This window comes from Echinococcus granulosus, assembly GCF_000524195.1.
Source record: "Echinococcus granulosus chromosome Unknown EG_S00005, whole genome shotgun sequence".
Lineage (NCBI taxonomy): Eukaryota > Metazoa > Platyhelminthes > Cestoda > Cyclophyllidea > Taeniidae > Echinococcus > Echinococcus granulosus.
In genome coordinates, this window is record NW_020170385.1 from 761,898 (window position 1) to 786,139 (window position 24,242).

General features: G+C 38.4%; 2 protein-coding genes across 2 annotated transcripts in view; both read left to right on the forward strand. All coding sequences in view use genetic code 11, as the record gives it.

The window, feature by feature from the left end:
• Positions 1–7,306, forward strand: part of EGR_01343 (Ectonucleoside triphosphate diphosphohydrolase) — a gene marked incomplete at both ends in the record, with an annotated part of 12,860 nt that extends 5,554 nt beyond the window's left edge. Inside the window, 3 exons of the mRNA XM_024490592.1 lie at positions 230–367; positions 2,597–2,727; positions 7,030–7,306. Of these exons, the coding sequence (XP_024354916.1) occupies positions 230–367; positions 2,597–2,727; positions 7,030–7,306 (546 nt within the window). The remainder of the gene's footprint in view (positions 1–229; positions 368–2,596; positions 2,728–7,029) is intronic.
• A 6,128-nt stretch (positions 7,307–13,434) lies between these two features.
• Positions 13,435–23,917, forward strand: EGR_01344 (Metal transporter CNNM4; the record flags this gene model as incomplete). The annotated part of the gene is made up of 8 exons (XM_024490593.1): positions 13,435–14,403; positions 15,660–16,017; positions 17,756–17,899; positions 18,492–18,626; positions 20,127–20,214; positions 21,301–21,458; positions 22,928–23,125; positions 23,814–23,917. The coding sequence occupies 8 exons, from the start codon at positions 13,435–13,437 to the stop codon at positions 23,915–23,917; spliced, it is 2,154 nt and encodes a 717-aa protein (XP_024354917.1).
• Positions 23,918–24,242: the final 325 nt, after the last annotated feature.

The window sequence follows — 24,242 nt, forward strand, 5'->3', positions numbered from 1 at the left end:
TAGGAATGAGGCAACTGCATATGCACACAAGAAATACCGTCTCGGTTTGCCCACATCACTAAAATGAACTTGATAAGATTGTTTGCTGAACACAACTTCTTCATAGCTTTACGGCTTACATACCAAGACAAACAATTTCACTTTTTGGTTCCCCTTTCACTCAAGCACTTATTTCTTTGTATCTAGTATGTGTCAAAATTTGCCAACAATTCGAACATCTCTATTTCAGATTTCTGCCTCCACTTCGCCCGATAGCTGGAGTTTTGTCAGTCTGTACTGCTTCGATGGTGTCTACATTGATGCTCTCTTATCGCACTTTGGATTCAATACGTCAGATAGTTGGCGAAGCATAACATTTTCAGCAAAGGTAAGTTAATACTTTTGCTGCAACAGTCTGCACGAATCAGATGTACCTTAAGTGTTGCCTTTTGCCCATGACTGAAGGTAAGCCATATGGAAAAATTTTCCAATGGTTTACGAGTACAATGTGTGTTTACTCGGTATGAGGTGGCCATATTTCTTGTTGTTATTGGACTATCATTTCATTCTAGCTCAATAAACAAGAAATTATTCGGCATCAAATTTTTCTTCCCTCAGGGCAAAAAAAACCTCCTTATCCTGTCGTCTTTAAATAAACAATTTAAAACATTTCGCCAAATGTTAGGTCTTCGTTTCGTAATTAATGGGCCAAAAACTAATTTAAAGTTATTTTAGTGTGTTTCGATGCCAACTATTTTCGGTGTTAATGGTTTTTAGTGGAAGTAGTGTATAAAAGCAGTTAATATGAATCTCAGGCCTGCACTACCATACACAATAGTAGTGCGCTAGCGACTCTAATGTAAATATTTTGCTCAATTTTTGGTCAACGTTGACGATTTTGGGACATTTTTTCGTATTCCGATCTTAAAAATTTAAAGTCATTGTCTGCTTTGGACGTTTCGATGTGAAATTTGACAACCCTTTCATACTTTTCATGAAAACCTTGTGCTTGCAGGAAACGATTACATTTCAGAATATACCCTCACTTAACAGTGAAGGTCAGGGAGGGGAATCAAACTATTTTTTTGCAGAAACAAAGAAACATGCTAGAGCCCACCGCTATGGTATTATTGTAACCTTGGTGTTGGGTTAAAGGAGCGCCGACCTTGTGAATATTATGCATTTAACCCGTGCGCTCTAACGATGAGTGTAAATAGTTTTGCAGAGATTACAATACATGTGATTTCTGGTCTAGGTCAAAAGAGCGAGTGCCTTTGGACAGGTGATTTTATGTGCATCGCGTTGTGATTGGTGGAGAACTGGAATATACACATCAACTCACGCCTAACCTTCACAACAATATAGTACATTACAAATGAGAAGTTGTATGATTATGTGGCCACACCCACGCCATCCGCTATTTGAGCAAAATTGGCAGGGGCGTAAATCGTGCGTGTACCCAAAAATGCATTACGTACCTCAGTGGCTAATTAGCAGCTTCACGGACGGGATTTGATGCTGTATTGTTAGTTGACGCTTTATTCTTCGTCTTTAATTGGCTGTAATATGTGTCGCCCTTCCTTGATCGTTTTGTCGACTGTAACTGTCCTTATCACGCGTTTGTTTGCGCCAGCGGTGATTGTAGTAGTAGTAGATTTAACGATCCAAATGTAGGCTAAGACGTTGCCGATCAAGTTTTTTTGTTAGATTTTCCTGCTCTCTCTCGAGTAAGGTAATAATGAATGCTGTAGAAACCATTGCCCATCACTTCTCTAAGAAGTATTTATGTTGCCCTATAGATAGAATCAATTAAATCTCTTGTTCCTCCTCTTGGAGACATTGCCTTGAGGTTATCCCAGACCTACAGGAGTTAACATATAATTACGTGGTCATGGCTTAATCCTCAAATAATTAAGTGTACTTATCACCGCTTAGCGAGATAATAGTGGAAGACTTACGCATGTCAGGTTCCACTACCTTATAGAGATTCATTTTAATACGTACTTTTAAGGGAAACATCATTTAGCGTTGGGCCTTAGAGACTGTCTAGCTAAGTAATCGTTTTGTTTTGTGAGCTACGTGAATGGACAAGGCCTTTATGTTCCCTTGAAATGACACTGGAGCGCTATCGTTAAAATCTGCCTAAATAGATTGCCCACATGTACCAATTTTATGCGCACACATCCGTGCCTAGCAAATGTCGTTTCCTCACTGTTTGGCTGACAATGGGTTCATATCGGGACCTTCACATTCGTCCCTATTGCCTTTTGGGTAGATGATGCAAGGTCGGATGATTAGGTATCCACAATCTGGTTGGAATTCAAGCAATTACCAATGCTGTACTCCCATCAAATCCGTCAAAATGTTGCATTTAGGATACTAGAGCTCAGAAGGCTCAAACAAAGATGCTGTTGGCATTTTTTCATTAGAAATTTACAAAATAGGCCAGCATCTATTTACCACCAGTTTTGATACTTCTATTGCACTGAATACAATGTTCTACTGTCCATGTGTGATTATTGGAAGGTTCTCTGCATAATGCCAATTACATCATGCTTTGTAACCTCAAAAGAACACCATGAATTTGTCACATTAATCAAACTTGCGACGATTGTAGATTGATGGCATCACCGTCAGTTGGGCACCTGGGTACGCAATTGATGCTACTGGCATGATCGAGAGCACGTCTCCGAAGATTGATCTTGGACTTTTGGCTTTTGCAACCTCCGTTGCAGTTTTGAGTGTAGTGTTTGTTGTGCTTTTGGCGATTGCTATTTTTGTCTTTTTGCGAAAGTGATGATTAAGACCTTACTGCAGCAAATATTTCTGAAAATCACCTCACCTTTCCTCAGACCGACTGATTTATATATCTGAAAATTATGTATTTTTCTTCTATTAAAGAACTCTGCTTTTGGAAACGGCATTTTAGCTTGGAATGTGATTATCGAAATGGTTTCGAGCAAACACATTGGCGAACCGGCATTATATCTATTTGAATGAACGTATTATTGTGACGCTATCAGCAACTGCTTGATATGCCTTAAAAAATCGAACCCGGCAGCCAAGCTAAGAACCCGATTTACCTCGAGCATGGTTCTATTCAAATGTTTAAATATGGTAGTGACTTTTATGTAAAAACTTGGCTGTTAAGACCGACTGGATCTGAAAGTCACTTAGGCATAAGTGGTTTAAATTGTAGGCAAATGAACAGAAGATATTGAGTTGTATGTAAAAAGCCGTGATATTCAAAGGAAATAGAGGCCTATCGGGGAGATGCGAATATCCTATACCACACGTGAAAATAAGCTTCTCAACGTCTTGCTTTTGGTATTGCTTGCACTGCTTCGAAGGTAGCATAAGCGTAAGGCATAGAATTTGGCATCAGTTTTAAAGCTCATCAAGAGATTCAAAACTAAAAAACGGACGTTTTGTTAGTATTCCATGTAACTCACATCCAATCAAATTGATGCCGAGTTATCTGTTGCACTTTTCTGCTACTTAAATGGAATTTTAGCCCTGTTCTTAAGCTCGGTCCATATCTAATGTAGCTTTCCGCATAGCATTTGCAAATGGTTAGGTACCTGAAATGCCACCTGGAAGTGTTTTCAAGAATTTGGTTATGGTGAAGTTTCACTTAAGGTTAGATACACCATGTTCTCTCTCTCATGTATGAAGAACCGAATGTTGTCACTGGTTTGGGTAGTGCAAAATTAAGATGCCAGTAAGATCACGTAGGTAGGGAATTCTTTAAAGTGCTAAAGAAAAGGGATTTTATTCCTATGCATTAACGGGAAATCGACAATAGGCTTTGAAGTTTGGGAAATTGTCCTTAACCACTCTAAATGCGCTATAATACTATTCTGTTATGTTGTTTGCTAATTGACTTGTGATGAAAAATCGCTTTTTATTCTAATTATGAGTAGACGAATGCATCATAGTTTGTCCGTTTTGCGTGCATGAACTTTTGTGATATTCTCCCGTCTCACTTTTCGTAATTCCCGGTATTCCTCCTAATTTTAACAACCACTTTTTAGCACAAGTCAATCATATGCTAGTGAGAGGATTTGGGTCGCTGAGATAGAGGCGGCAATGTCCAAAATTTAAGTTCAAATCTCTTAAATATATCAGTAAATTTAGCAGCTCTAGCAGCATACTACCTTTTAGTCTTGGTTAATGGTGCTATTTTGCTACCAAACACGTGTAACTAAAATACCCTAGTTAAAACCATTGAAAAAGTCAGTTAATGATACTATCTACGTGTTCGGTTTATGTAGCATTTCATCAGCCATATATGTTTCGTCGAACCGAGTTGTCTCCCTGCTATGGCCATATTGGGTCAAACGCCGATTTGACGAAACTGATTTATTTTGCTTTAACCAGTCACTGATGGTTTTGGCTTCAAACTGTCTTAATTCTATTTTGTTTTCGTTCTTCGGGGTAGTCAACTGCACAAAGATGGTAGGTCACGTGCATGGGGCTCAATTAGGAAATTAATACTTAACATCAGATTGTGGTTTATGTGACGAAAGCAATAAGGATCTATATTATGTCTTAGCTCTGCACGAAGGTACAATAGGTATATCATTTGATTCTTGCCTTAAGCTTTTAGTAATCAAAAGTATTACAATTTTTTATGCTACGTGATCTTTATATCTAATTTGATTATAGCGAAAGGTGAATCAACGAACCATAACTTACTATTGAAGTTGCTATTCGTGATTGTGCTCCCCCGGTTGATGATGAATCAAAAATCATAAACTTATCCAACGTCTAGCGTCTTAAAGAAAATGGAGTTATTTCTGATAATGTTTAATCGTTAGGGGGCTGATCGCTTTTAAGCAAAACTTCGAAACTTTGTGCTATCATTAAATTTCCCCTTATACCCCATTTACGAGACAACGATTAATGGACCATATAAACTATGCTTTATAAGCCTACCGCCGCATTTATGAGATAAGATCAGATTAGGTATTCACGCCTATCCATTAAATTAATTAATGTGAGGTGAAACCTTAGGTGAAATCCTTAAAGCACAACTACTTTGCTTTTCAATGTGTTAACACTAAGATCTTTTAAGGAATTGGTGTCCACTTGGCAAATCAGTCGATCGGCCACACAGCCTGTTTATAGTTTATCCAAACAGCACATGCGCAAGTTGATGGAACAAAGTCCACTTGCTAAATGGAGTTGTCTATTGTTTAAGTGCGTTTGGTGAAGAGCAGTCTGCTGTAATATGCGCTCATGAAAAGAAATGAGTTATTCAAAGTTGTACAACAGTTACACATGCAACTACTAAATCGTGGTAACGAAATAAACAAAGGCATGTCACTTGGATTAATCCTATGTGTATTTGTGCTATATGCCCAATCCAGCACAATTAATTTCGCCTAAATAAGCTTATTTTCGTAAGTATGAGTCCCACTTTCGGTATCGAACAGGCGGGTCTATGTTACTAAATACTGCGAGTGTGGCACACACAATAATAATCGCTGCCTTTCTCAAATGTCAAAAAGGATCCATTTATTTATCCTAATGTTTCCTTAACTTTCTGCCTAGGTTTGTCAAAATCACCATAACACACGCATAACTGCGGCAATAAGAAAGCTAACACTTCTGTTTCTAGAATACCTTGACATTAAGATAAAAATAAAACTTCCCAGAACTTTAAGAATACCCATAATTTGACAACTTAAATATTGGCTTAAAATCTTCTCTAAATCAAGGGCTTAACTAATTTTGAATCTTGAAAATTTATACCATTGAATAATTTTTCAGTCGCGTTAGTCTTAACTCCAGTAATAGGTCCTTAGTGGATCTTTTAAAATACAAACAAAAGCGTGACATTTTAATGCTGATAGCTTTTGTTTGAAATGGTGCACATTAAAAATATAAACGTCTAAGTAAATACAGGTTACGCAGGCGAAGTAGCTTTCACCCATATTATTCCCGTTCGGTTCACGTTTCCGGAATAAGTTTCATTCAGTCCAAATTTACATATTTTGTCTTGGGATAAAATGTGATATGAAATAGTTCATTTCAAATCGACATTCATGTTGAAGTGAGTGAGTGGTTAATGCTTTCGGTTAAGTATCCACGTCTACAGTTAAAATAATGACCGGAAATGACGTTTTCTGGTTTGTGATACCTACGTGGCCCCAAAATCGTCGAATCAGGCTAACAGATGCAAAATGATTTCCATCATAGTATGAGATTGCACCGTAAGTGAGAAGTAAAACTGCTTTGATTTGATTTTCGACAAATGAATTTAAGATGTATTTGCTCATAAATGGTACTGTCTAAGGGTGCAGTCACAGTCACATGCGGAAGACGACCGTACTACTTGGTTTTGTATATTTTTCTGTCAAAATCAAGTGTCACTAGCTCGTCGTTCCTATAAATAACGCACCGAGTAAGGTGGAATCACTTGTTTTTCTATGCTTCTGTGCAATTTCGTCAGATTAAATCCAAATATCTGACAAGGCTGAACGTCTATTTCAGACATAAATAAAAACCTATTAATTCGAATGCAGTCCGTACTTAATACCAACAATGCGATATTAGAGTCCCAGGTTTATTGGTGCTAGTGGTTATCAGGTCTTATGGAAGAAGAAAAATTGACGCATAAAAAGCGGTGTCAAGGTGCCAATTTTTAATGCTTTGGGATAGCGGGCTATTTGGTTTACCCCATAAGTCCTCATCCCAAAGATGGAAGATTAATTATAGACATTTAAGTACATTGATACTGTTATCAATGCGACTTCGCTACATAAATTACATTAAACTGTCAAATGGGGGATGGTTTACTAATGTCAAAATCTTACAGTTACACACTCAAACGAATTAAATTTACTCGAACAAAAGATCCGTAAGACGCCTCCATCATTAATTTGCACACGCTCAAAAAAGGGACCTAAAATTGTTTTGTGCATGGAGGACACTGCCCATAAGTTTTTCACAAATTTCAATAAAAATAAGATTGGGAAATAGGCTACCTCAGCTTTTTCCTTTTAAAACATTTTGCCAAATTTGCCGCCACTTTAACGTACATAGGATGGGTGGAATGAAGCAACCCGTCTTTGCAATCTCCATTGAATGTGCAATTCTTGAGGGCGTGCAAAGGCATGCATGGTTGGGTGCTGTGTTGGAGCGTAAGCGTTTGGGCGGTCAATATGTGATTGCCCTGGTGCGGACGCTGCCAGTACAGACGGCTTTCACTTATGTGGGCACTGATGCGCAGATGAATATTGGGTTACTGCCTGCCAGCGTCCGCTACCTCAGCCCCTCCCCTGACCGCAAACAAACCACTCCTAATCTGAGAAATCTCTGATCTAGAAGCCATCCTCTTAAGATCATATGGAACCGAAGGAAGCATAGCTTTTCATCAGCTCGCCAGCCACCAGAAGTCGGAATCTCCGACCTCTTTGGCTTTTGAAGTGTTCAAAGCTAAAAGGTGAAAAGAAAGGAGCAGTCAGCTTTTAATTATTACAGCCACTTCGGTGTGTTTGAATCGCCTCACAATAAGGGAAACATGTGAATTTGGCGTCCATTACGTAATGATAAACCTTATTTTCTATAATTCAACTTTTGTGCACTTTAATATTTTTTCAGACACTACTTTTGATATTACAAGATCAAATGAACTACAAATTAACGGCTCCTTTGTTTTTCATTTTAATAGCCCTCCTGATCGAATGTTGGCTTTTTGATTTTTAACTTTTCAGTGGGTTGTTTTAATCACTTAACCGGAATAAAAGCAGGACTGCGTTGAAGTGTTGGTGTTAAGTTGGATAAACATTTTTATCATACGTATATTCATTGCGTTCAAATGGTCATCAGGAATGGGACAGCAAGATTGAATCTCAAGAAGAAAGGTTAATACGTTGGACAGGAATACTTTTTTTTAAAGTATAGCCGACAAGAATCTAACATAATCTGATTCATTCCAGCCATAGTTAAGCTAGTTTCTAACGGCTTGTTCTTGTACTTTGTTAAAGCCTTTTTACAGTAATGTCTTTTATTATCTTATAGCTCCAAAGTTGGTTTATAGGAAGCAACATGACACTTTTGCTTATTTGCCCAACTGACCTTAATTAATGTTTCAGTTGGGCACTACTTCGTCACAAATCGGAGTGACATAAATGGATTCGCGTAAAATATTTTCCAAACATTTAGTATAGGCCGCTCCAATGCCACCATTTTATAGTGATGGAACAATTGCTCTGTATCCGCAAACCTTATCGTAGTTACTTTTACGTATAAGGTGAGGACACCTCATTGTGATTTAAGCTGGAATGAAGTCAGAGAGTAATATTAATAGGACATTTTATTAGTCTGTAAGAGATTAACGTTTCAATTACATACATATGATTATTGCTTTAAATTACTCCGTGCACTGACTGGGTTTTTTGTTTTTACTTGATCGTATTTTGTTGAGCATATTTTTGGGTTTTATTGAATGGGCATTACAAAGCATTTGCGGTGGATAGCAAATAAGGGTTGCTTAATAAGATGCAAATGAAAATTCATTTATTGTGTACGCTAACGAAGACTTCATACTCTTATTCATACGTGGATCCAACTTCTAGAAAACTACCGTTCCCATAGTGCTTCATCTCAAAATGTTTTATTGAAAATTAATGTTAAGATGTAACCAGCCAAAAAATGTCACGTGTGTTGCAGCCCACCGATATCCCATTATTGCACATTCCTGATCCATAGCCATAAAGTACAACGCAAAATCGAAATATTTTAATTTATAGAACTTGTAAGCTTTATATTGATTAAGACCTTTAAAATGGTTCTTTCTTAACTTCAGCCCAAGTAAACATTTGAACAACTGTTAAGCTAGTAGTGAAGACAGTGTATTAATCGGCATTGTTTAACATACTTCATCATGATAAAACTACCCATTGATTCCAACTTTTAATGCTGGTAGGATCAGTTAGGTTGAAAAAAAAGAGAAATAATCATGAATTGTGTTTCCACTAACAGATGATGTGAGCTTACAAACCTGTTGTGCAACCTGTCAGAGATGACTTGTGGATTGCGCAGCATTAAAATACTTTTTAGGGAAAGGTTCTGTTTTTTGTAAAACATTACTTCTCCTTTCGATAAATTCGAAGTGTTACTTAGCGCAACTTTTATAGTCAAGCCTACTTCCCACCTCAATTTATTTAAGTACTGTGAGTGAAAATAAGACTAAGACATGAGCATGAACTGATGTATTTGGTTAATAACATTGGTGCTTTAGTGATCTGACAGTTGGTACGCTTTATACCAAAAAACTCTTGCTCTTTACATTTGGAACTGTGCCTTGTATTCAACGCACATTCCTAGTTGTTTTCGTAACTTAACTGTTGTATTGGATGGTTGTTTTTATACATCCTCGCAATTAAGTGATTTTTGCATTCTCAGCATTAGCTTAGTTAAAAGACCACCTAGCTTTGCACTGTAAACACACCGCATCTTTCAAATTATGCCCACTCCATTTCGACAGCTAAGGTGTTTTGACAAAATCAGTATTTTAAAGTGGAATTTTTTAAGTTGTTTGTGCTGTTCGACAAAGCACGGATTTAAGCGCGCCTACTGATTAGTTCATTCTGTGTCAGCGAATGGTGATTTTTTGATTTCATGTTGGGCAACATTAATTCGGGCATTCTTTGCGCAAAATAAAATCAGAAAAGCATTTCGACCTTCATACAATAAAGGCGAGTCGAATTTTTCCCATATTCCGCACCGATTAGTAAGTGGCAATACACAGGCGTCTAGTTTTGAAGTACGACGATTTAACTCGGGAAAATTGCATTCCCAGCAGCCCCTTTGGAGTTGTTGATGCATTACTCATCGTGAGTAATGAACATCTTGGCTAGGAATTTAAACGATGACACTTCAGGTGAAAGTAGACACACAAAATATCAAACGACAAAAGAGCGCTTTGTGGACGCCAGGTATGTTCTAACATATAAGACAGATGTCACAGATAATCTCGGTGATTATCGTTACAGTAGGAATATTGGAGCTTTAACCAGTGGCTCAAACTATTTACTATCCAATTAAAGTCGTTTGTTCTCGTTCCTTCAATATTTATCGGGATAGACTTTAAAAGAATTCCCACTACGAATCAGTCGGTTAAGTAATAACTATGCTTTTTGGAAGGAAGACTCAGAAATGGTAAGGCAAACGTCCAGGATTTATGAGTACATTGATGTCACCGTCCCAGTTTTCGTGTGACAATTCCATACGCTTCTACTACTAATAATGCGATCAAACTCAATGACAATGATTCTAACCATTAGATCAAAAGAAACCTCAATACATTTTTGCGTATCAAGGCATTTCAGAAAATTAACCAATTTTAGAACAATTACAAGTTTAATGAACTGACATGGGTCAAAATAACAGTGTGCTTGTTTTAGCCCGTGTATTTTTTGAAAAAACGGATTGCAGCAATTAAAGAAAAAAGTTAAGAATTATGAGAGATTTCATTGTAGTCCTTCGGATTGACTCCAAAGACATCATCATTTTTAAAACGCCTGGGTAATAGTTATGAAGAAGTCGCGAAGAGAATGTAACCTTTGTGACAGTGATCAGGCTCACTTTATTTTAAGCACTAGCTATTAGTTTAAATTAACACTACTAGTAGCCTAACCTATTATAAAAGCTTTCACCGTAAAGTGTGTTATGATAAACAGCAACTAGTAGGGTTATTGAAATGCAACTCCTGCTTAGGACTAGCAGATCATTATTTGGGAATTCCACTGATCAACGAGAGCGGTGATGTGGATTCAGGATTCGACAGGTTACATTACTACGTTCCCACCTTTGGTGCGGTAACCGCAATTCATTCGAATGAGGCATCACGCAGAATGCACACTTTCTGTATTGATAGGCGAAGTCGTGTTTTTTTAATTTCATATAAATTACGCAATTTGCGATTTTGCACAATAGACAGTTTTGGTAAACTACAGGAAAAATCCACCCACATAGGCTTTGGTGACGACAGCTGCACTTATTGGTTCATTCATTTCCTTAATTGGAATATAACTCCACAAATTTGCGTCATGAATATCGATAACTACCAATCTTTTGACACGGAGCCAGCTTTTCACAGCGTATATATTTAGAAGTTATTGAAAAAGATACCATGGCAAAGTAATGATTCTAATAAACCTAGAAATCAGCAAATCAAAGAGCTAGCGCAGTACTGATCTTCCGGCTACATGGAAATGTAAGAGTACTTCTTAATCATCGTCAAGAGGCAGTGGTGATAGAATTGAGCACCAACATTGCATATTTGCCGGCAAAAAAATTAAAGTTATTAACTAGTGGAGCACTAAAGCATGAACTCAATAAATAAATACAATAATATAGGTCTGGAGATTACGAGATAAAGTGGAATTATTTAGAGTTAATGACCACAAGTTATGACTGTTGGGTCGAGCAGTGTAGACATGTTCCAGCTTGAGCATAAGTCCTTTTGCAACCCATTATTCATATACATTAAAGTATGACTAATTACTGCGTAACGATGGCTGTATTGATCAACAATTCGTTGCAAAAATGGCAACAAGATGGACCAAATCACATTAAGCTTTACCGAGCGTAACCAGTTTAAAAATATGCGCCATACAGCTGCAGTTGTGAAATCTGTTGCATAATATGACCCACGTTGTGTACAATTTGATGCTTTAAAAGTGCAATGGAAAATAAATGTCTATATTATAGCCATACTTGGCAAAATCCAATTCAAAACCTATCGCAAATGGTCCTCTATACATATTTCGTAACTTTTACCATCTTATTTCCCTTCCTATATATCTCGACTACTGCTTCACAGTCCACTGGTTCCAAAGAAATTTTTTACCCCATTTTCAATTTTCATTAGGATTTCACCGCGAAGACCAAATGTGGGCATAGCGTAGATTAATGGCATCAGTTAGTCAAAATTCGGTTTACAAGTTCAGTTATTACGTTTGCATTAAATGCTGTTGGCAGAATAAAGCTGGAAATTAGTTCTGTCAAAGCAAAAGCCAAACCGTGGGGACTAAGGCCACGTAATTGGAATTAAAGTCGTACAAACGTGATCAATCACGCATCAATGCCATCTAATTTAGTTATGTGATATTTGACGGTGTTAATGCTAGTTTCGCAGCTATAATCTTTTTTCATGCAAGGTTAATGCTCCATCGCATGGTAAATGCTTTAATGGTGACCAAGTATGATTGTAATCGTAGATTCTGGTCTCTCATCATTCAAGCCTTTAGAATTTTTAGGTATAATTTTAGAAAAAAGAGGGGTTTTAAAGACTAGTTATACTGCTAGTCTATCATTAAGAAGAATAAAAGTGGTTTCCAAAGTCTACAGTCGTTACTTGAGCTATAACAATATTCTTTTGCAGTTAACATACCTTGGATCCTATGGCAGTTCTATACAGAATAAGCGCATTTAGCTCTGTACTGCGGTGCAAGGGAATTGATATGATGGGTAAACTATGCTGGTGGTATAACTACTGCAAAAGAGATTAGGCAGCATAATTGGAGTAACGTATGCATCTTGAGAAAAGATCCTACGTAATTCATATTCGAGTTACCAATCAAAGAGCCATCAATAATATCTTTATTAATTATCAATCAACTTCCTAGAGAGTGTCCAAACCGTATGTAGTAATTTGATACTTTGTTCCACTGTGTGCTTGACTGTGTGCGCAATGCAGTTCTCGTGGAGTGTACTTCCATCGAATGGTCTAACCTTATTTCCCTGCTAATAGCCTGCCAGCTTTTTGTATACTAGAGATATAAGTTTATTTTGACTCCGAGGAAGGCTGGGGTACCTACAAAAAAGTGTTAGTATTCAAATTAATTAGTATTTAATCATTGTGATTTATGTTGCGTGCGGTGCAGCCTTGCCTAACATATCCGTTTTATCTAACACTGCATCGCTTTTACCGCCTCATGGTCTTTATATTCTGTCAATAAACTCAATAAGAAGTCAAATTATCCTTCATTATCTCTTAATGCATAGGAATTGTACAATAGCTAAGCTCAATCTCATTTTTCTCATAAATTGTGCAACATTTTCTAAGCACTTTTTTCATCTTAAAGCATAGTATGTCCTAACTTATTAACACGATGCATTTTATCCAGAATTAGTCGGTTTTTGTTAGACAGTATATAACTACGGGTTTTTGAAATCCACCGTTATCATTCAATTACGTAGACTCCTGAAAGACCTTGAATAAATTCAGTTGTTGTTATAAGCTTTCAACTTAAATCTGATTGGTTTAGTCAGAAACGTCCCGCCATTCGAACATAGCCTGCTCATTTCTGCCGTTGCTGGCGTTGCTTTCCATCTGTTTAGGTAGTGTCTGAGGTGAGAAATTGCTTATTTTTGGAATTTGTCTTTAAACAATACCCAAGGTTAATCTCTCCAACCCTACCTTTTGGGCTCTGTTTCATCATGCTAAAGTGCGTCAAAATTAGGGCTTCACTGATCGTTCTCACGATAATTTCCGTTGTTGTCTCCTCGGAAAATCCTACTGTAACTGGTGTTATTCCCAGTGAATTTATTAGTCTTAGTGCTGGTGTCATCGAAGTTCCACCTAACAAAAATATCACTTTGTATATTTACGGGGAGAGTTTTGAAAATGTGACCTACTTGGCCTTCGCAACATCTAGGAGTGAAGATTCATTTTCTTGTGAAAATCATCGTGCAACAATTGCCTTTATTGTGCAGAAGCCCACAGTCTACTCACTAGAAACTTCTGTTTTGCTACGCCAACTGACGCCATTTGAAAGTGCCTTCTACATTTGCTTTAAATTGGCTCATCCGTTTTCTCACAATAATCAAACAGTAAGCTGGATTCACGCCACGCCGACGTACCCCGCAGCAATCGTCACCCTTCGAACAGCCTCTACCATTATGCCCTTATGGGTTCAGATTATTCTTATTATTATCCTTTTCTCCTTATCCGGTCTCTTTTCCGGACTGAACCTTGGATTGATGGCGCTAGATAAAACAGAACTTAAAATTATTGAAACGGCTGGAGATCCTGACGAAAAGCGTTATGCAAAAGCCATTCGTCCTGTAAGGGAGAAGGGGAATCTGTTGCTCTGCACTATTTTGCTCGGAAACGTGACGGTCAACACATCCCTCACCATACTCATGGATAATCTAACCGGTAGTGGTTTGTTTGCTGTCATTGCTTCGACACTGGGTATTACTATGTTCGGTGAAATTCTCCCACAAGCAATATGTTCCCGCCACGGCCTCGCCATCGGGGCGAAAACAATCTGGCTCACACGATTTTTCATGGTGGTCACATTCCCGCTCGCCTTTCCGATCAGTTATGTTCTCGACAAAATGCTCGGAGAAGACCTTGGCCAGGTTTACAGCAAGGAAAAACTTGGCGTGCTGTTAAAGGAACAGGTAAGTGCCATGGACTGCTTGCTTTTAACTGTTGGATTTTTTTAAAAATGTCACAGAATCTTAGGTTCCCTCAATTTTCGACCATTTCTGTGTCTAGCACACTTTGTGTATTGAAAGGGCTAAATTTTTAATCTTTTTTCATTTAAGACAGTCGTATTTCGTTCCCAATTGTTAGGTACACTTGATTTTACTTAATCTATCTGTCGGGTATGGTTTTATTTTTTATGGTGCTTGAAGTCCTCATTTTCTAGTAATTGACCCAAATAATAAAAAAACCTTTGAACTCATAAGTGCCTGAACAAATTCAAGTGGTCTAAGGACCATGGATAAGAATTGTTTGTTCTACACTTTGCCCTACTCTTATGCCCATTCGACAAGTATCTTAAATCCTTACAATTGTCCATTCCGATCTTTAAAATCTTTTTTTTCATAAAACTAGCCCTAAGATTTGTTCTAGAGTTACTGCGCTTGGCTGTTTAGTTGAATGAAAAGGAGATACCGTGCTTTTATTAATTAAATCAAATGCTATTGGCCTTGGGACATTAAATTATTCTGGTTTGTGCCACGGATTTTTAAAGTTCTACTTTTATAAAGATCGGTTCTTAAACCGGTTAAAAATCTCAGAAATGCCCACACTGGACTGGCACAGCATTAAATGATTCCACTGCCTTCCCGTCCAAGGTATCACAGCTAATCGTTGCAATTAACGAAAACAGTTGCTGTTTTTAAAATCTGCACTCAGTTAACGTGATGTATTATATAACAAAATTATTTTAATGCATTCGATTTTACTGTAGGCCACCGGACCTGGTGATGCACTTTGTTACACCATTCAGTAAATACTCTCAAAAATGTTGGGAGTGAGGAGACGGGGTGCCTTTGTTGAGACTATCATGCGCATTTTTTGTAAAGTAAGGATTAGCGCCTCAAAGACACGCAATTTCTTTGCCGTTGTCGTTTCTATGTACACATAGGGAATTTCGTTCTACTTTTATTGGGGATACGTTGTGGTTTAGTTTCTTTTTGGAAATGTGTAATTGTCGATATCACTCTTTTCCATCCTGCCACCAATTTTTGTAGCTGCTTAGTTTTAAAGTAAGGGCATATCTTATGTTCTCGTTTCACCTGTCAGTCAGGCCTTTGATCTGTCCTAAAATTGTGGATATTGCTCACTTGCCCGTGGCACTCTCTTCTTTATTTAGGAATTTAATTTTCTTGATGCATGTTCTAATTAAGTTATTATTATTATCTGGTAGCAAGATGCCGGTCTTGTCGCGCCAGATGAAATGAACATAATTGCCGGTGTCTTGAACATGTCTACGAAGACTGTGAAGGACATCATGACACAGCTTAGTGATGCTTTTATGCTGCCCAGTACAGCTCTCTTGGACTTCGACACAATGAACGAAATATTTTCCCATGGCTTCACTCGAATTCCTATGTATGAGGGAGATCGGAGGAACATCAAAGCTATCCTCAATGTCAAAGACCTTGGCTTTATTAATGCCGATGACAAAGTGCCTGTGGCAACTGTCTGCAACTTCTACAATAGGTCTATTCTCGTAGTGCCAGAAACCACCAGTCTTGAGGCTATGCTCAAGGAATTCCGACAAGGTATTTAAAATGATTTCCCCTTCAAACTTGTTTAATATATTTTAGATCTTATGAGGTTGAGTGTAGTCAGTAGTATCTTGTATGGTGGAACTAATGCGAGCATGATCTCGCCCATTAAAGTACACTTTAAAATCACTGGTTGTGGGCAATGCATTTGTGCAACCCGTGTCGACTATGCTTAGATAGGTTTTTTATGACGGATTCAAAGCAGATACGTCTATGAATTGCACTGTGACCGTAGTTGAAAGTAAGAGCTTAATAGTGGTCGAGGTAATACTTAAAGTAATGATTCAGCCCTTGCTATTCACTGATTGCCTATTAATTTGTCAAATGCCATAGCTACTATTTTTGGCAGACCTTTGTCTTTCCCTAGTGAGAAATTCAATCCGTTTTTCTTAAGACTATCAGAACAGCTGCCTTTCTAAGGCTTTTCTCGGTGTGTCAAGGTGTATTACTGGCTTCCTTCAATATCCTATTGTTTAACTCAGTGAGGCATTTCCGCATAGTTTCCTTCTCTTAGTTCTGTTTTCCGTGCTCTTGTTTTAGATTGTCCCACGGGATTAGTTGCAGACAGTTAAGAATTTATTTGTCTTGCTAGTACTCTAGTACTTGGCAATATTTAGGAGGATGAAAGGTGTCTAAATGAATCTCCATGAGCTCGAGAGTAGAAAGACTCTATTATTATTTCAATTTGATTCCAATTGAATGTGTGTATTTATGATTTACGAGCTTTTATTTCACTTAATGGGTTATTTGTTTGTTTGCAGTGCCTCCTTATTTACGAACCTGTGATTTCACTCGTTTTAAATGTTTGGACTTTTACAAAAAGTACATTTCTCATTTCCTCCGCATTTTCCAACTGCTTCAGTGAATTGCTTTGTGTACGTTACTGGAGATTTTCTACACATAACTCAATCGAAGATGTCTTATTTCAGGTGTTGTATTTTATTTGATATATGTGCAATTTTTCACAAAATCTCGCCCCATACACGAGCATTTTGCTTGTCTTTCAAAGTTTGTACTCTATTTTGGTCTATTTGCGCCAAGTCTCGATATACCAGCACCGAGTTTCAAGTTTGCAAAATGATCACTTTATACGATGTTATCGTCTTCGTTAATTGGTCCATTTGTTCGTGGTGCCATCGCTTTCGATTGTTTGGTGGCCCAATCGCGTTTTGTCTTTCCAAAGTATAATGTCTTTTCAGTAATACTTAGCATTACTACAAAAGAGTTGGCACAGATAATAGCGTTTAAACTAATTTCGGTTGACATCATTTCTACCGGCATTTTCGTGAGTCCGCTGGATCCTATGTTGCTTACCCCTTCAGCGTCGGTGATTTTTCGGTCTGTGTTCTGTTTATGTTTACTTAAATCGTCCGCACATTTCATTTGCTAGTTTTATTGTTGCTCTATTTTACATGGCGCTCAGGTGCGGTGCCCTAGTAAGGTCCTATTTCATCAATGCTCGTGCCACACGCCTTGGCATCTTGGTTTAGTATTATGCCAAATTCCTGCCTTTGTTCATGCATGTAACTGCGGTAGTTATATCCGTGAGCGTTTACAGCAACAATCAAGGCATAGTTGTGCCTATGACCACTTCTGACTTCCACAAGAATTTTTGTCTTATTCAGCATTCGCCTAGCAGTTAATGCCAAGCAATTGTGCTGCGCACACCATATTGTCAATTTACCTATATTCTCAAGCCAATATAATTATTTGCGCTTTTTACTGTTTTCAGGTAAAACTCACATGGCGTTTGTAGAACGCATCACACCCAATGGTGTTGGTGATCCTTTCCAAGAATTGGTCGGTCTTGTAACACTGGAGGATGTCATTGAGGAAATAATTCAGGCTGAGATTGTGGATGAAACAGATATTTTCAGTAAGAATAATAAATTCTTCACCTAATGTGTTCCTTTGTTTAACGTTTGCTGTCAATCGGTTCTTAGAATAAACTTCCTCGTTTTAGTGTATCTAGTATACGGTTTTTCATGATAAATGAATATAGCACCACCAAAAATCTCTTCTTAATACTGGTTTTCTCAAGACTGGCATAACAGTTGAACAATTACGATCACAATTATCACAAAGGTGTAGAGTTCTTGATGCAAGATGTGTTAATGGTTAGCATACATGCTAGTTAGTTTTACTGCATTCGATGGTGTAATTTCAATCTAATGTCTCTAACGCTGTTACCAGAACCCGAAAAGCATCATCAAACTCAAAAGCTCAATGATTCATAGTCTTTCTACATTAAGAAACGCTTTCTGATTTGAAGACTCTTCAAATCCAACATTTGGATATGAAACTGATATAAGGTTCTCTTGACGTCCCAGTACTATGGGGTTGCTAAGCGCTCTGCAACTTCTTTTAGCCTTTTCCCAAATGTTAAGCGAATTAATCTCAAATAGCACCATACATGCCAAATGGCCCTATTATTTTGAGATTACTAATCATTCGGGTTTATATCTCAGCCGATAACACGAGGAAGCAGCCACGCCTCGTTAGAAAAACAGATTTCCGTGTTTTCAACACCTCCAACTCCAACAAACCACGCCACCATCTATCACCGCAGCTTAAAATTGCTGCTTTGCGTCACCTCGCTTCAAGTGAGTTGTTTAACTTTTCTCTCCTACAACTTTTCTGTACATTCTCCACTTGGGATTTTGCATCCATTTGTATGCACTTTATAAGTCATTGCTTCATGTACAACAGGTATAAATGTGTGCTAACTAAAGCCAGATCTCTGCTAAATGTTTCTTTCCTAGGCGCATCGGTTTCAACTTATCAGCCAATCTGTTTTTCATCCTTAGGTTGGTCTTCAGATTACCTTCAGTGTCTTTATTGGTAGCATTTACCATCCACAATAGGAAGATTTTAGTTTGTTAACTCTCGGGTCGAATGATTGTTTTGCATAATCCCCTCAATAACGGGTCCGCCGCCTCATGTCCATTCTCTTTCCGATTTTTAACGACTGATTTTAATTCTTATATTTACTTGAAACTCGAGATTCTCCTATTTTAATATGTTTTAATCTAAAGCTCGGCACTTTTCAGTAATCATTCACCTCAGGTCTTTTTGTCTGAGCCTCAGAAATGGTGCGTAAAGACGACTACTAGCTAAAACTAGCCATTCTGGTCCTAGATTTTGTCCATTTTCAATGCTATAACATCGGGGCATATAACCCACCGTCTAGAGTCGATTTAAAAGTCAATCTGTGTTGGGACTTGTATGCTATCTTATTACTCGCTTCATCCTGTTTTTTTGCGCCGTATTGATGTTTTTTTCCTATGGGAATTGGTGGGGTATCGTGCGAAGTCATTTGGCAATTTGGATATTTTGTTTCCGCGTTTTAGGTAATTTATTGGCCTTTTTTGGCATGCAGGGTATTCTGCGTTCTCCACCGGGATATTTGGCGTGATTTGCATCACAGCATGTTTTCTAATGCGCGCGATATGCGATATTAAAGCCTTGTCATTTTTCTGGCTTTTCTCAAAAAGTATCGTTCGTTCTACTTTCGATCTCATAGAACACGTTTTTTGGACTGTTTCTTATTTTGATAAACAATCACTACAAGCCCTGATAATGCGTCGATCAAAGTTACACCTATATATATGGTTAATTCGGCGCCGTTTTACCAGGTCATCAGGTATTTTGCGCTTGGATTTAATATGACCTTTTCACTGAAGTCAGCTATTTTTTCGTTTTGCCATGGACGAGGCAGCGATAGTATGATTTTTTACAAGTGCACCTAGATGAAAGTGTCAAAAATATTACTCGACGAGTTCGCTAAGGGGAATATTTTGGCTTCTTGTTTTTACCGTGTGTTAATTATCGCCAATTCTTATGTATGATTTTATTTTAACAATTGTGCTGGTCGTTCAGTTGAAAACAGTGCATAATCCGATCTCATGAGAGCTCTCGTCTCGGTCGTTAAGAGGTCGATCACCAAGCACTTTTACACTTATTGCTACCTTTAAAATATGGTTAACCTTCTCTGTCGTGCGGTTTAACCTCCGTGTTCCAAGGAGATTAAACCTTTAAAAATGCCACACTGCTCAAACATTGTAAGTACAATGATTCAAGGTGTCGTGCTTTCGCTTCTTCAGATGTGGATGCTTTCAAGGATGAATACGTCGCCTTGTCTGTGCTCCAAAGTATGCTCAATTCTAATGTCGTCATCAACCAGGTCTTCAAGTAAGTGATTTTGTAAAGTGGAGGGCACCTTTTAATCTGTCGTTTGATGAAGGTACAACTCACGATATTAATTTACTCAACAAACATTTGTGGTATGCATTGTCCATTGCAGTTTTTTGCCATGAGCGACAGACCATTTCAATGCCTTTAGCTTGGAACTTTGCAGACTGACTTTAACTGCATTAAGGACTAGAAATTGTCAACCAAATTCTTTTACTTAAAACAGCTGTGCGGTGTTGTTCGTTTACCACCCCTTACGCATCTCATGTATCTTTGTGTCTTCTGCGGAGCTTTTGAGTCAAATATGGGTTAGCTAGAACCATCACTAGGATGGAATTCCAAAGGAGTTTACTTTTTGGTTTACATGAATTGTTGTCCCTAGAGGTTTTCTAGTGAAGGTTTTCACGAGCACCAAACAGATAATTTAATTTTGTTTTTTCTTCTACTAAAAATCCTTTTTAAGGTTACTTCTTTTTTTAAACCGTGTACTGATTAGTATTTCTAAAAAATTGACTTAGTAGGCAAATTTATTTTAACTGCTACCTTGTACTTATGGCTATGATTTCGCTTTTTTATTCTGCCCAAAATTGAACAGCTTTAGAGGACTTTCAAGCGTTTGCAAATACTCCTGATTAAATGCTCAGTGCTCATCCGGGCTCTCAGACCCTAAGTACTGGCAATTCATAGATCAAGGTCCATTTCATGGCTGCGGTCGCCACTGGAGCATTGAAGATGGAATTTCCCTAAAAGTTCGCTTTATGCATTACCATTCATACAAACTTTTGGCGATTAGTTTTTACATTAATTGCTCGGGCTCTTAAAATACCTTCTCCGCAAGTAAAGTTTTTAATAAAAGTGAGTAGATACTTGGCCTATATTATCTGACGGGCAAGTTTATCAAGTGCATTCTTAATGGGGCGGTTTTGCCACCTTGAGTTTCTTTTTGTAAGTGTCTACTGGATCATACAAGTATATACAAAAGGTTTTTTTGGAATATCTTTATCAATATAGTACTTTTGGCCTGCACTTTCAATTGTTTTCCCATAATTACGGTACAAAGCTGGATGGTTTTCTTTCGTCTCGTAGTTCTCACGATGAAAATGAAAATATAATTTACAAAGCGAATCAATGGGCAAACTACGCTGTGCTCATTCTGCAGGGCAGAGCCCTAGTGGAGACCAGCAACGAAAAACTTCTCTTCGAAGCTGGGCCATTCATGCTTTTTGGTGAAACTGTATTCAAATGTGAGTCATTTTTTTACTCTTGTATGCTATTTTTTCGACTGACGAGTTCAGTAACATAGGATTTCAAAATTGAACTTCCACTTTTAGCACGGGTTGTGGTCTGGAAATTTTCGCACTCCAATCGCAGCCTTAGTACCTGCCTTTTCCATTGTTTGACTTGTGGGTTCGGATCCACTATTTTGCGAAAACCCCAGCCTTTCCCTTATTTTTGCCAGTGTACTTGAACCTCTATCCTGCTTTGTTTACCAGCATTATGCCAATAGTGTAGAATTCCTTTTTAATCGTGTGTGCGATCTAGCCCCACCAAAACATAGTCTTTGCTCCTCATAACGCTGATGTGAAGAAGAGATGTCAATTTCGTCCGAATGGGTCGGATGTGTCCATGTTTATTAAGAACATCGTAGGCTCCGATGTAGCCTTGATTACTGCTTGTAGCTGGAAGAATCAGTGATTGTTTTACCGTTTTCTGGGACCTCTCTAATCCTTATGCTTCTGTTTTTGCAAACCCACACTAATACGGTAAAAGTTGAGAGACGTCAAAACCAAAATTGCACAAGATTTAATGTACCCATGGTATTTTAGCCCTCATTGAGCTAAAAACCATCTGCCTACGTAAGGAGTCGAAGGGCTTGTTTTTGTCTCCTTGAAGGGCTATTAAATCATCTACTCTGTCACTTCTTAGGAACGCGCAGCCTTCGAGGTTGAGGACCGTAATACAAGGGCTAGTAATGTGTGCTATTTGGTGGGGACAGTTTTTGGAGTCTGCGGCTGGAGGTGTCTTCATTAGTCAAAATTGAATTCAATTTAAGCATGAATATTGTGCGTTGGGTCAAAATTCATCGATTCTTTATTCAAAAAGCTTTGTGAAATAAAACTATTTTGGGCTTTTGACTTTGATGAAGGTAATTGGCTTAAAGAAATTTTTTTAAGGGAACTACCAAGGCTTTGATATGGGCCTTTGCCATGGAAAGGGATTTGGCGAAAGTCCGGGCTTTTTCCTATTCCACTAATGTGAACTGGTTTATTCACTATATGCAGTCGAAGAATGCCGTACTAGGTTTCGTTAATGCAGCTTATTCAACACCTATTTTGGTGGAGTAGCCACTTTCACTGTTTTTGGACACGCTTAAGGTGACGCTTGGGTTGTGCTTTGCTTACTTTTCCTAGAATTTTTTTTGCTGTTTAATGGTAATTTGATTCTTTTTAAAGTATTTCCTGCTTTCACTTGAATAAATGCACCCATTGCCTATGTGAAGTGAGATCGGTAGCGGTTCCTTACTTGAATTTACTCATATTGACTATCCAGAGGTATGGTGCCATGCGCAGCGATCGCTATAAGAACCCAAATACCCTTCACAAGGCGGGTGTAGCTTGCATGCATAATCCGCTTGATGGCGTCTTACTTAATTGAATCAAGAACCGTAGACAGATGGAGGTTGTTAATAATGCCGTTTTTGGTGTTGGTGTAGATGTAAATGACATCTATCCAGAGGTATCAACCCTCAAGGATCCTGAGCTACAGTCGGCCCAGCTGGCGGCGCGAGCTCGCTTCCTGCCCGACTACACAGTGCGTGCAGCAACCAACATCGAGTACCTCCGCATCACTGCTGAGCACTATCTCCTTGCGCGCCGCCTCACTGTCTGGATCACTAAACTCCACCCTCAAGGTGAGCTCTCTATCGACACACGGCGCTCCTATGTCGCTTTAGGCTCCTTAATCCACTTCATAGTCTTTAGTTTACCTTATTAGTGGAGCAAATCAGGCTTCTTCGTGTACTTGGAGAATTTCTTATTTGCTTTGGAATACTTGCATTTGGGTTATCTTTTATTTCCATGTTTTATGCTTCACTTGAATAACTGGAGTCCTTTATCTGAATGACCGATCATTTATTCCTATTTAGGGACTTATTCGGTTTGGATCACGGGGTTGAAACAGGTTAATATGCGTTTAATGTCTTTATTTTAAGTGGATTTAATCGCGGGTGTATGCAAACTGTCTTTTGCGAGCCTTAAGAATACCGTTGCCTGCTGTTTACTATCAGGCGCAAATTCGCAAGAGTAGCTGAGAGAAGTGATGAAATGAATGTTCATGATGCACACGAGTTATTATGCAATTCCGTATTCGTGGACGGTTGTCTGTCTTTGCACACGGAGGTATCAACCGCAGCCAGCAAGCTAACCGGACAGCTCCTTTTGGATCGAATGCACTTTAACAGGCTGCCTCACTGATTAAAATTTTTTCAATGTTTTCAAAAGTCCCCGTTTCAAGTTCGTTGAATCTTCAAATTGAAATTCAATTTGGAGTCTAGAGTGAAAACTAAAAATGATGAAACGTGTTTCTGTTTGTTTTAACAGACCCGGAAGCGGTTTCACCGTCTCAGCAGAACATAATCGATGATGTGTTCGGCTCTGAGCCGACCAATGAAGGTGTGGTCTTGCCATCAGCAACGCCCGAATAGTTGCTGGTGGGTGCTGAAACCGGTGACAGTGTTGTTATTCGCTTACATTATGCGCCACCATGGCATGCAGATGGCCTCTACTCTATCCTTATTTCACTTTGTTCCAGGCTAAATTGCGCTGGGCATTACTTGTCATTGCTTGTGAATGTGCTTACATCTCTTACCACTTGTCATCTTGCCCATAACCTTACACTACTTTCAACACCATCCACTTTCCGTCGTGCGACTCATTACAAACCCGAGTATGGGAATCCTGATTCAGGCTCTTCACAAAAGGAGGAGTAGCTTACCGTAATGTGCGATGGTAATTGAAAGACGAATTCAT